Below are 13,047 nucleotides of genomic sequence, written 5' to 3' on the forward strand. Positions count from 1 at the left end.
CGCCGTTGGGCAGAACCACTCGTTCCACGATGTGTTGTCAAGAAGGCGCCTCGGGCAGCTGCCGTATACCGGTAGGATACCGGTATGACCTTCACTCAGTGGGACCGCAATCATTCCTGTGTTGACGGGACGCTGATGATGGGACGCGGGACACTGATGATGGGACGCTGTTTACGCTACGGGGATTACGGGACACGTGGGTACAAGATTGTGGGTACAAGATGGGATCCACGTGGGAGTCGCTGATTGGCTGAAGCAACTCAGTATCCGGTAAGGAATCCAGTAGAGTGTATCCAGTAGAGAATCCAGTAGGCTTAGAGGTAGCAAGGGAGTTTGCGAACTAAGGACCTAAATCAATCACTTTGCATTTTGCCATCAACCGACCAAGCCTTTTGGTTATGAGCCCAAGCCCCGTCTTCCCTGCCCAAGACCCCGACTACGCCTTCGCCATGGACGCCACCCCGACCACGACCGCCCGCATCAACAAGTTCAACGGAACCAACTTCCACACGTGGAAGTTCAAGATGCAGATGGTGCTCGAGGAGCGCGAACTGTGGGAAGTGACGAGTGGGGAAGTGAAGCTGGAGCACTGCACGACCACGGCGGATCAAGCGACGTTCAAGAGGAAGTCGCGTAAGGCGCTGGCGATCATCTGTCTCGCGATGGAGGACTCGCAGCTGCCGCTGGTTCGCTCGGCCAAGGACGCGCATGATGCATGGTCAAGACTGGAAGGACACTTCGAGAAGAAGAGTTTGGCCAACAAGCTCTTTCTTCGTCGGCGTTTCTTCACGACGATGATGGACGAAGGTGATGATGTGCTGGAGCACATCAACAAGCTCAAGACGCTGGCGGAGCAGCTCGACGCGGTTGGCGCTCCGGTCAGCGAGGACGACTTGGTGATCACGCTTCTGGGCAGTCTGAGCGAGTCGTACCAGTTCCTGATCACGGCGTTGGAGTCGAGAGCCGACTCGCTGTCGTGGGAACTCGTGACGTCTCGGCTGCTGCATGAGGACATGAAGCGCAAGGAACAAGGTGGCGGCGGCGTCGACGGAGCCGCGCACGGCCAAGGTCAAGCGTTCATGGTCAACAACAACAAGCGCAAGGGCCGACCGGTGAAGAAGACCGGCGCGTGCCACAACTGCGGCAAACAAGGACATTGGATCGCGGAGTGTCCCTCGCGGGTCCAGAACGACGCTGAGCGATATCGGTCGCAGCGTGCGAACGTCGCGCAGGACGAAGAAGATCCTGGCGACTACCTTTTCTCGGTTGGTCGTACGAGCAGTGCCGCCAAGCCGAGTGACATGTGGCTGGTCGACTCGGGTGCGACGCAGCACATGACGAGTTCCAAGACGTACATGAGGAACTACAAGATGATGGCTCCGGTGGACGTGCATCTCGCGGACGACGGTGTGGTTCAGGCGGTGGGGACCGGCGACATTGTCATGTCGATGAAGACGCCGCGCGGCATGAAGAAGGGTGTGCTCACGAATGTGTGGCATATCCCGAAGCTGTCGCGCAACCTGTTTTCGGTCGGCCGCTTCACCAAGGACGTCGGGCCAGTGACCTTCGAGAGCGACGGGTGCTTCGCGGACAACAAGGGTCTCAAGTGGCAGCTCGGCGCTCGTGAGGGCAAAGGGCTGTTCAAGCTGTGCATGACTCCGATGATGCCTGACGAGGCCAATGCGGCAAGTTCGAAGGATCGCCAAGGGGACACCACGTCGTACCTCTGGCACCTCCGACTTGGTCACATTGGCCATGGCGGTCTAGACGCCATCGTCAAGAAGAGCTACGGTGTTGGCATCGACATGACGTCGGTGAAGCAGTGGGAGCTGTGCGACGGGTGTGCACTCGGCAAGCAAACGCGAGTGAGCTACATGAAGTCGTCCCCGAACCGTGCCAAGCACGTGCTGGAGGTGGTTCACAGCGATGTGTGTGGCCCCATGCAGACGCCAACGTTTGGGGGCAAGCGCTACTTCGTCACGTTCATCGACGACAAGTCGCACTTCTGCGTGGTGTACTTGCTGAGGAACAAGTCCGAGGTGGCTGCCAAGTTCGCGGAGTTTGTGGCGTTTGCTGAAACTCAGACCGGCAAGCGCGTGAAGACACTCCGGAGCGACAACGGTGGCGAGTACACTTCCGGCGCGATGGCCAAGTTCTGTGCGGACCGCGGTATCGTGCAGAAGTTCACTCCGCCGTACACGCCTCAGCTGAACGGAGTGGCCGAGCGGATGAACCGGACGTTGGTGGAGTGTGCGCGCTGCATGCTGGAACATGCCGGCTTGCCCAAGACGTATTGGGGTGAAGCGGTGATGACGGCTACGTTCCTCCGTAATCGGTGTCCGACACGCGCCGTCAGCCACGACAAGTCTCCGCACCAAGTCTGGACTGGCAAGAAGCCGCTGCTGGCGAACCTGAAAGTGTTCGGTTGCCACGCGTATGTGCACGTGCCGAAGGCGAAGCGCACCAAGTTCGACGCTCGGTCGGTGCGCTGTCGGTTCCTGGGGTACTCGGAGCACGGGAAAGCGTATCGATTCGAAGAACTGGAGAGCAGTCGCGTGCTGGTGAGCCGCGACGCGCAGTTCATGGAAGACGTCTTCGACAGTGGGAGACGCGACTACCATCAGAGGGAGGTGGTGGTCATTCAAGATGAAGAGACGACGGATCAAGATTCGTCGCAGTCGGATGAAGACGACAACGAAGAAGAGGAAGAAGAGGAAGCTGCGCGGGACGAAGACTTCGGGCCCGGCAACAAGCGACACCCGCGGACGCAGTCGCTGGAGGAAGTCACGGAGGTTCCAAGTGCCAAGCGGTATGCGTCGCAGAGTCGACACCAGACTCTAGACGAGATGTCGGCTGCGGCTCAAGAAAGTCAAGACTTCGAAGCTGCGTACGTCGTGGATTCAGTGGGAGAAATGCCGACCACGTTCAAGTCGGCGATGGAATCCAGCGACGCAGTCAAGTGGAAGGAGGCGTGCGACTCGGAGTGTGACTCGCTGCTCAAGAACGACACGTGGGATGTCGTACCACTGCCGAAGGGACGCAAGGCGATCGGCTGCAGATGGGTGTTTCGCGTGAAGGAGAACCAAGCTGGAGAGATTGAGCGGTTCAAGGCGCGACTGGTGGCCAAGGGGTTTTCGCAGAAGTACGGCATCGACTACGACGAGACCTTCGCGCCAGTGGCCAAGTTCACGTCCATCCGGATCGTACTGAGTCTAGCTGCCAAGTATGGTCTCAAGCTGCACCAGATGGATGTCAAGACTGCGTTCCTCAACGGTGTGCTGGACGAAGACATCTACATGGCACAGCCCGATGGCTATGTGGACGAAGACCACCCGGACCACGTGTGCAAGCTCAAGCGGTCGCTGTACGGACTGAAGCAGTCGCCGCGCATGTGGAACCAGACCATCGACGACTTCATGCTCAAGCTGGGGTTCAAGAAGTGCGAGTCCGACCACTGCGTCTACCTGAAGCGTGACGGCCAAGACATGATCTTCGTGGCGCTCTACGTCGACGACTTGGTCCTCGCTAGCAGCAACGACGAGCTGTTGGAATCGACCAAGCACGCGTTGAGCAAGCGGTTTGAGATGACGGACCTCGGCGAGCTGGAGTACTTCCTCGGGATGGAGATCAAGAACGACCACGGCTCCGGAAAAGTGACGGTGCGGCAGACCAAGTTTCTCAAGTCCATCCTGACCAAGTTCGGCATGCAAGACAGCAAGCCTGTGAAGACGCCGCAAGACCCCGGACTCAAGCTGACCAAGAACATGTGTGAGGGTGGCTGCCAGCATGAAGACACGATGAAGAACGTGCCGTATCGGAGTGCCGTCGGTGCTCTCATGTACTTGATGGTGGCAACGCGTCCGGACCTCGCTGCTGCAGTGGGAGTGCTGAGCCAGTTTTCTGCCGACCCGTGTCCGACGCATTGGCAAGCCCTCAAGCGTGTGCTGCGGTACCTCCAAGCGACGCCTACGCATGGACTCGAATTCTCACTGGAAGACAGCCTGGGTATGTGCGGCTATTCGGATGCGGACTGGGCCGGCGACATCGAGTCAAGACGGAGCACAAGCGGCTACGCGTTCATGATGAACGGCGGATGCATCAGCTGGAGGAGCAAGAAGCAGCGGACGGTGGCGCTGTCTTCAACGGAAGCAGAGTACATGGCGCTATCGGAGGCGACACAAGAGGCAGTGTGGCTCAAGGTGTTCCTGTGCGAGCTCGGCGAGATGGCAAGCGATGAAGCGATCAAGATCTACGAGGACAACCAAGGCTCCATCGCGCTGGCCAAGAACCCGCAGTTCCACAAGCGCACCAAGCACATCGACATTCGCTACCACTTCGTGCGCGAGAAGGTGCAAGACGGTCAAGTGGTGCTGCAGTATGTTTCGACAACGGACATGCTGGCGGACATGATGACGAAGGCAATTCCTGCGGTGCAGTTCCAAGTTCTTCGGAGCAAGCTCGGGATCCAAGGTGCAATCGCTGTCGAGTCGAGTGGGAGTGTTGTCAAGAAGGCGCCTCGGGCAGCTGCCGTATACCGGTAGGATACCGGTATGACCTTCACTCAGTGGGACCGCAATCATTCCTGTGTTGACGGGACGCTGATGATGGGACGCGGGACACTGATGATGGGACGCTGTTTACGCTACGGGGATTACGGGACACGTGGGTACAAGATTGTGGGTACAAGATGGGATCCACGTGGGAGTCGCTGATTGGCTGAAGCAACTCAGTATCCGGTAAGGAATCCAGTAGAGTGTATCCAGTAGAGAATCCAGTAGGCTTAGAGGTAGCAAGGGAGTTTGCGAACTAAGGACCTAAATCAATCACTTTGCATTTTGCCATCAAGCGACCAAGCCTTTTCGATGGTCCCCACACCCATGATGGCCGTCTTGTTGCCGTCGGCTACCGAAAGTTCGCCCTCGTTTCGCTCAATCAAATGGGCGAACTTGGCCTTGTCGTTGCAGATGTGGTGCGTTGCGCCGCTGTCGACCGCCCACATGCCGAGCATATCCTTGCCCGTCGAAATGCCACACTCCAGTGAGACCGCGAACGCCACTCGATCATAGCCGTAGCCGTAGTCGTAGCTGGCGTCGTCGTTCCTCCACTGGGCATTGTTGGCCCCGCGTCCACGGCCATTGCCATTGCCGCCGCGTCTTGGGCCCCGATTCTCGTCCTTCTGCTTGGTCCAGCACTTGTCGATGGTGTGCCCCAATTTCCCGCAGTACGTGCACTGGCGAGACTCTCGGTCGGTGTTGAACGCCTTGGCCGCGTCCTCCGTCTTCACCGTCGCCGTCTTCTCGCCTTGCCGCTTGATGTGCTCATTCGTCAGCACCTTCACGACGTCTTGCGATCGCAGCTCAGCGCTGCTCATCTCCAAGTTCAGCACGACGTTCTCGTAGCTCTTGGGGAGACTGCGCAACAGGCAGATCGCCACGTCCTCGTCCTCCATCTTGGCGCCGATGCTGCTGAGCTTGGCGCTGATGTTGAGGACCTCGTTGCAGTGATGCAACACGTTCCCGCCTTCCGACATCTCCATGCTGAAGAGTTGGCGCTTCAGGTAGATGCGACCAGCCTTCTGCGAACCACCGTACAGCGTCTTCAGGCGCGTCCACGCAACCCACGCTTCCTCGCAGTCGTCGACCACATGGTGGTAGTCCGCGTCCATGTGGAGCAACATCAGTCCGAACGCGATGTTGCTCGACTTGACGTACTCGTCCTTGGGCCGCGAGTCCGTGAAGCTCGGCGTCGTCTCTCGGTTCACGACATGCCACACCGACTTGGTCAGGAACACGCCACGCATGTAGCGGTTCCACGTCGCGTAGTTGTCTCCGTTGAACTTGTCGATGGAGACCTTGGTGGAGGCGTCGTGGGCAGAGGACATGGTGCTTGGGCTCATAACCTGATGGAAGGTATGGATCTTGGACACCGTGAAGCTTGACGGAGCGGAGGGAGGGCAGCACTCTGGGCGAGACCGGAGCGGAGACTGGAAACCACTTGAGGGGTAGAACGAAGATTCGAAAGTGATTGATTGAGGTCTTTAGCTCGCTAGCCTTCTCGCTACTCTAGACCTACTGGATACACACTACTTGATTCTTTACTGGATACTGAGTTACTTCAGCCAATGAGAGAGCGCCACGTCGAAGCCCATCTTGTACCTACAATCTTGTACCCACAGGTGGCGTAATCGACAGTGGCGTAATCGTCGGTGGCGTAATCGGCGTGGGTTCGGATTGGACCGGTTCGGGTTAACCGGTTCACGGTCAACAACCGATACCAAACCGGTAACCCTCCATACCCTCAATAGACACATAGCCAACGGCGTACGCGATGTCCGGGCGCGTGGCGGTCATCAGGTGCATCAGCGCACCAACAGCTTCGCGAAACGGAGCGTTCACCTTGGTCGCCGCGTCGCTTGGAACCAGTCGAGTGCTCATGTCCACCGGACTCACCACAGCCTTGCACTCGTCCATGGCGAAGCGTTTCAGGATGTCGTCCACGTAGCGACGCTGGCACATGGTCACGCTGCCGTCCGGGCCGTCCACCAGCTCGATCCCAAGAACAAACGCGCACTTGCCGCTGTCGGTCATCTCGAAGCGCGTCTTCAGGTCCGTCTTCGTGCGTGCGATCAGCTCGAGCGAACTCCCGGTAATCAGCACGTCGTCCACGTACACCAGCACGAGCACGCACTGACCGTCCACCACCTTGATGTAGAGGCACGGATCGAAGGCCGACACTTGGAAACTGATAGAGCACATGAACTCGTCGAAGGTCTCGTTCCACACGCGCGAAGCTTGCTTGAGACCGTAGATGGCCTTCACCAATTCCAGGCAGTCGAAGCCATCATCCAGCTCAACGCCTTCGGGAACCACGCAGAACACCACCTCCTTCATGACCCCGTACAGGAACGCTGTCACGACGTCGAGTTGGTCGAGGGGCCAGCCGAAGTACTTGGCGATCGCGATGATCATGCGCAGCGTCACGTACTTGACCACGGGCGAGAACGTCTCCGTGTAGTCGATGCCGTACTTCTGCTTGAAGCCCTTGGCCACGAGGCGTGCCTTGTACTTCTCGATCGAGCCGTCCGCTTTGCGCTTGATCTTGAACACCCACTTGGTGCCGATGGCGCGCTGGCCGCTGGGCAACTTGGCAGCTCGAAACACACCACGCAGTCGCATCGACTTGAGCTCCGCGCGGATCGCCTTGCGCCAGTGCACTTGATCAGGGCCGTTCACAGCCTCTTGGAACGTCGTCGGCTCCGATAGATCGGCTGCTGCTTCCACAGCGTTGGCACTGGCACGCCAAAACACTGGAGGCGTCGAGTCGTCGTCTTCATCTTGGTCCCCAGACTTTTCTTCTTCGTCGGGTTCAGCTCGGCGCGAGGAGGATACATCCGGCGCACTTGCTTCTTCTAAGCCAGCTCGGTGGCGAACGGGGCGCGATCTTCTGGCAGTGTCATCGTCGCCACTCGGTCGGCTCTTGCGCTTCCCCGCCTGCTTGAAGCTCGTTTGGCGCGGTCCATCGTTGTCGTCCAGGTCCAGCGCGTCCAGGTCCAGCGCAGCATCATCGACGTCTTCATCCGAAGTATGCGCCGAAAGTCCAAAGGCCGACTCATCGAAGTTGACATCGCGACTGACAACCACCTGCCCCGCCTCGATGTCATAAAGTCGATACGCCTTGGACACTTCTTCGTAGCCGAGGAACAACCCGGCGCGAGCCTTGGGGTCCCACTTGCGTCGCTTTTCCTTCGGCGTCAGGATGTACGTCTGGCATCCGAACACACGCATGTGCTTCACACTTGGCTTGGCCTTGTACACGATCTCGAATGGAGTCTTGTGCTCCACCTTGGGTGACGGCAGGCGGTTCTTCACGTAGATGGCCGTCATGGCCGCCTCAGCCCAGAAACACTTGTCCAACTTGGCGTGATGCAGCATGCTGCGGCCGATCGTGACGATGGTCCGGATGGCGCGTTCTGCCGTGCCGTTGGTCTGGTGCGCGTATGGAACCGTGGTTTGCTGCTCGATGCCTTCGACTTCGTAGAAGGCCTTGAGCGAGTTGGTCGCGAACTCACGAGCTCCGTCGTGCCGCACAAACTTGACCTTCTTGCCGAACTGCGTCTGCACCTTCGTGACGTACGTCTTGATGCAGTCTTCGCTCACCGACTTGGCACGCCGGCAGAACCCCTTCATGCATCCGCTGGCTTCGTCCACGATCAGCAGCAGATACTTGCTGCCACCCAGTGACTCTTCTTCCATGGGGCCGCAGATGTCGAAGTGGAGCAGCTCGAACGTGTCGTAGCGACGCTTGTCACGGTTGCTTGGGAACGGCTTCTGGGCCATCTTGCCTTGCTGACAGCCGCGACACACGCTTGGTCCACTCGACTTGGAAGGTGCCTTCGCGTCCTTGATCATGTCGTTGTCGACCATCTTGCGAAGAAAAGGCTTGGTCGCTTGATGGCAAAATGCAAAGTGATTGATTTAGGTCCTTAGTTCGCAAACTCCCTTGCTACCTCTAAGCCTACTGGATTCTCTACTGGATACACTCTACTGGATTCCTTACCGGATACTGAGTTGCTTCAGCCAATCAGCGACTGCCACGTGGATGCCCATCTTGTACCCACAATCTTGTACCCACGTGTCCCGTAATCCCCGTAGCGTAAACAGCGTCCCATCATCAGTGTCCCGCGTCCCATCATCAGAAAAGGCTTGGTCGCTTGATGGCAAAATGCAAAGTGATTGATTTAGGTCCTTAGTTCGCAAACTCCTTTGCTACCTCTAAGCCTACTGGATTCTCTACTGGATACACTCTACTGGATTCCTTACCGGATACTGAGTTGCTTCAGCCAATCAGCGACTCCCACGTGGATGCCCATCTTGTACCCACAATCTTGTACCCACGTGTCCCGTAATCCCCGTAGCGTAAACAGCGTCCCATCATCAGTGTCCCGCGTCCCATCATCAGCGTCCCGTCAACACAGGAATGATTGCGGTCCCACTGAGTGAAGGTCATACCGGTATCCTACCGGTATACGGCAGCTGCCCGAGGCGCCTTCTTGACAACACTCCCACTCGACTCGACAGCGATTGCACCTTGGATCCCGAGCTTGCTCCGAAGCACACTGAACTGCACCGCAGTGATCGCCTTCGTCATCATGTCCGCCAGCATGTCGGTTGTCGAAACATACTGCAGCACCACTTGACCGTCTTCCACCTTCTCGCGCACGAAGTGGTAGCGAATGTCGATGTGCTTGGTGCGCTTGTGGAACTGCGGGTTCTTGGCCAACGCGATGGAGCCTTGGTTGTCCTCGTAGATCTTGACCGCTTCATCGCTTGCCATCTCGCCGAGCTCGCACAGGAACACCTTGAGCCACACTGCCTCTTGTGTCGCCTCCGATAGCGCCATGTACTCGGCCTCCGTCGAAGACAGCGCCACCGTCCGCTGCTTCTTGCTCCTCCAGCTGATGCATCCGCCGTTCATCATGAACGCGTAGCCGCTTGTGCTCCGTCGAGACTCGATGTCGCCGGCCCAGTCCGCATCCGAATAGCCGCACATACCAAGGCTGTCTTCCCGTGAGAACTCGAGTCCATGCGTAGGCGTCGCTTGGAGGTACCGCAGCACACGCTTGAGGGCTTGCCAATGCGTCGGACACGGGTCGGCAGAGAACTGGCTCAGCACTCCCACTGCAGCAGCCAGGTCCGGACGCGTTGCCACCATCAAGTACATGAGAGCACCGACGGCACTCCGATACGGCACGTTCTTCATCGTGTCTTCATGCTGGCAGCCACCCTCACACATGTTCTTGGTCAGCTTGAGTCCGGGGTCTTGCGGCGTCTTCACAGGCTTGCTGTCTTGCATGCCGAACTTGGTCAGGATGGACTTGAGAAACTTGGTCTGCCGCACCGTCACTTTTCCGGAGCCGCGGTCGTTCTTGATCTCCATCCCGAGGAAGTACTCCAGCTCGCCGAGGTCCGTCATCTCAAACCGCTTGCTCAACGCGTGCTTGGTCGATTCCAACAGCTCGTCGTTGCTGCTAGCGAGGACCAAGTCGTCGACGTAGAGCGCCACGAAGATCATGTCTTGGCCGTCACGCTTCAGGTAGACGCAGTGGTCGGACTCGCACTTCTTGAACCCCAGCTTGAGCATGAAGTCGTCGATGGTCTGGTTCCACATGCGCGGCGACTGCTTCAGTCCGTACAGCGACCGCTTGAGCTTGCACACGTGGTCCGGGTGGTCTTCGTCCACATAGCCATCGGGCTGTGCCATGTAGATGTCTTCGTCCAGCACACCGTTGAGGAACGCAGTCTTGACATCCATCTGGTGCCGCTTGAGACCGTACTTGGCAGCCAGACTCAGTACGATCCGGATGGACGTGAACTTGGCCACGGGTGCGAAGATCTCGTCGTAGTCGATGCCGTACTTCTGCGAAAACCCCTTGGCCACCAGTCGCGCCTTGAACCGCTCAATCTCTCCAGCTTGGTTCTCCTTCACGCGAAACACCCATCTGCAGCCGATCGCCTTGCGTCCCTTCGGCAGTGGTACGACATCCCACGTGTCGTTCTTGAGCAGCGAGTCACACTCCGAGTCGCACGCCTCCTTCCACTTGACTGCGTCGCTGGATTCCATCGCCGACTTGAACGTGGTCGGCATTTCTCCCACTGAATCCACGACGTACGCAGCTTCGAAGTCTTGACTTTCTTGAGCCGCAGCCGACATCTCGTCCAGAGTCTGGTGTCGACTCTGCGACGCATACCGCTTGGCACTTGGAACCTCCGTGACTTCCTCCAGGAACCGACAGCGCACCGACCGAGCGTCGAACTTGGTGCGCTTCGCCTTCGGCACGTGCACATACGCGTGGCAACCGAACACTTTCAGGTTCGCCAGCAGCGGCTTCTTGCCCGTCCAGACTTGGTGCGGAGACTTGTCGTGGCTGACGGCGCGTGTCGGACACCGATTACGGAGGAACGTAGCCGTCACTACGGCTTCACCCCAATACGTCTTGGGCAATCCGGCATGTTCCAGCATGCAGCGCGCACACTCCACCAACGTCCGGTTCATCCGCTCGGCCACTCCGTTCAACTGAGGCGTGTACGGCGGAGTGAACTTCTGCACGATACCGCGGTCCGCGCAGAACTTGGCCATCGCACCGGAAGTGTACTCGCCACCGTTGTCGCTCCGGAGTGTCTGCACGCGCTTGCCGGTCTGAGTTTCAGCAAACGCCACAAACTCCGCGAACTTGGCAGCCACCTCGGACTTGTTCCTCAGCAAGTACACCACGCAGAAGTGCGACTTGTCGTCGATGAACGTGACGAAGTAGCGCTTGCCCCCAAACGTTGGCGTCTGCATGGGGCCACACACATCGCTGTGAACCACCTCCAGCACGTGCTTGGCACGGTTCGGGGACGACTTCATGTAGCTCACTCGCGTTTGCTTGCCGAGTGCACACCCGTCGCACAGCTCCCACTGCTTCACCGACGTCATGTCGATGCCAACACCGTAGCTCTTCTTGACGATGGCGTCTAGACCGCCATGGCCAATGTGACCAAGTCGGAGGTGCCAGAGGTACGACGTGGTGTCCCCTTGGCGATCCTTCGAACTTGCCGCATTGGCCTCGTCAGGCATCATCGGAGTCATGCACAGCTTGAACAGCCCTTTGCCCTCACGAGCGCCGAGCTGCCACTTGAGACCCTTGTTGTCCGCGAAGCACCCGTCGCTCTCGAAGGTCACTGGCCCGACGTCCTTGGTGAAGCGGCCGACCGAAAACAGGTTGCGCGACAGCTTCGGGATATGCCACACATTCGTGAGCACACCCTTCTTCATGCCGCGCGGCGTCTTCATCGACATGACAATGTCGCCGGTCCCCACCGCCTGAACCACACCGTCGTCCGCGAGATGCACGTCCACCGGAGCCATCGTCTTGTAGTTCCTCATGTACGTCTTGGAACTCGTCATGTGCTGCGTCGCACCCGAGTCGACCAGCCACATGTCACTCGGCTTGGCGGTACTGCTCGTACGACCAACCGAGAAAAGGTAGTCGCCAGGATCTTCTTCGTCCTGCGCGACGTTCGCACGCTGCGACCGATATCGCTCAGCGTCGTTCTGGACCCGCGAGGGACACTCCGCGATCCAATGTCCTTGCTTGCCGCAGTTGTGGCACGCGCCGGTCTTCTTCACCGGTCGGCCCTTGCGCTTGTTGTTGTTGACCATGAACGCTTGACCTTGGCCGTGCGCGGCTCCGTCCACGCCGCCGCCACCTTGTTCCTTGCGCTTCATGTCCTCATGCAGCAGCCGAGACGTCACGAGTTCCCACGACAGCGAGTCGGCTCTCGACTCCAACGCCGTGATCAGGAACTGGTACGACTCGCTCAGACTGCCCAGAAGCGTGATCACCAAGTCGTCCTCGCTGACCGGAGCGCCAACCGCGTCGAGCTGCTCCGCCAGCGTCTTGAGCTTGTTGATGTGCTCCAGCACATCATCACCTTCGTCCATCATCGTCGTGAAGAAACGCCGACGAAGAAAGAGCTTGTTGGCCAAACTCTTCTTCTCGAAGTGTCCTTCCAGTCTTGACCATGCATCATGCGCGTCCTTGGCCGAGCGAACCAGCGGCAGCTGCGAGTCCTCCATCGCGAGACAGATGATCGCCAGCGCCTTACGCGACTTCCTCTTGAACGTCGCTTGATCCGCCGTGGTCGTGCAGTGCTCCAGCTTCACTTCCCCACTCGTCACTTCCCACAGTTCGCGCTCCTCGAGCACCATCTGCATCTTGAACTTCCACGTGTGGAAGTTGGTTCCGTTGAACTTGTTGATGCGGGCGGTCGTGGTCGGGGTGGCGTCCATGGCGAAGGCGTAGTCGGGGTCTTGGGCAGGGAAGACGGGGCTTGGGCTCATAACCAAAAGGCTTGGTCGCTTGATGGCAAAATGCAAAGTGATTGATTTAGGTCCTTAGTTCGCAAACTCCTTTGCTACCTCTAAGCCTACTGGATTCTCTACTGGATACACTCTACTGGATTCCTTACCGGATACTGAGTTGCTTCAGCCAATCAGCGACTCCCA

The 13,047-nt window shown here is 58.4% G+C and overlaps 4 protein-coding genes across 4 annotated transcripts; 1 reads left to right on the forward strand and 3 right to left on the reverse strand.

The window, feature by feature from the left end:
* Positions 1–398: 398 nt before the first annotated feature.
* On the forward strand, positions 399–4,541 carry KRP23_14700 (Retrovirus-related Pol polyprotein from transposon TNT 1-94; the record flags this gene model as incomplete). Its single annotated transcript, XM_067885551.1, has 1 exon — positions 399–4,541. One exon carries the CDS (start codon positions 399–401, stop codon positions 4,539–4,541), a length of 4,143 nt encoding a protein of 1,380 aa, XP_067737209.1.
* A 278-nt stretch (positions 4,542–4,819) lies between these two features.
* Positions 4,820–5,896, reverse strand: KRP23_14701 (Retrovirus-related Pol polyprotein from transposon TNT 1-94; the record flags this gene model as incomplete). The annotated part of the gene is made up of 1 exon (XM_067885552.1): positions 4,820–5,896. The coding sequence occupies one exon, from the start codon at positions 5,894–5,896 to the stop codon at positions 4,820–4,822; it is 1,077 nt and encodes a 358-aa protein (XP_067737210.1).
* Positions 5,897–6,260: 364 nt separating this feature from the next.
* Positions 6,261–8,423, reverse strand: KRP23_14702 (Retrovirus-related Pol polyprotein from transposon TNT 1-94; the record flags this gene model as incomplete). Its single annotated transcript, XM_067885553.1, has 1 exon — positions 6,261–8,423. The coding sequence occupies one exon, from the start codon at positions 8,421–8,423 to the stop codon at positions 6,261–6,263; it is 2,163 nt and encodes a 720-aa protein (XP_067737211.1).
* Positions 8,424–9,015: 592 nt separating this feature from the next.
* Positions 9,016–12,882, reverse strand: KRP23_14703 (Retrovirus-related Pol polyprotein from transposon TNT 1-94; the record flags this gene model as incomplete). Its single annotated transcript, XM_067885555.1, has 1 exon — positions 9,016–12,882. The coding sequence occupies one exon, from the start codon at positions 12,880–12,882 to the stop codon at positions 9,016–9,018; it is 3,867 nt and encodes a 1,288-aa protein (XP_067737212.1).
* Positions 12,883–13,047: the final 165 nt, after the last annotated feature.

The sequence above is a fragment of the Phytophthora ramorum genome, assembly GCF_020800215.1.
Source record: "Phytophthora ramorum isolate Pr-102 chromosome Unknown Phyram_PR-102_s0022, whole genome shotgun sequence".
Lineage (NCBI taxonomy): Eukaryota > Oomycota > Peronosporomycetes > Peronosporales > Peronosporaceae > Phytophthora > Phytophthora ramorum.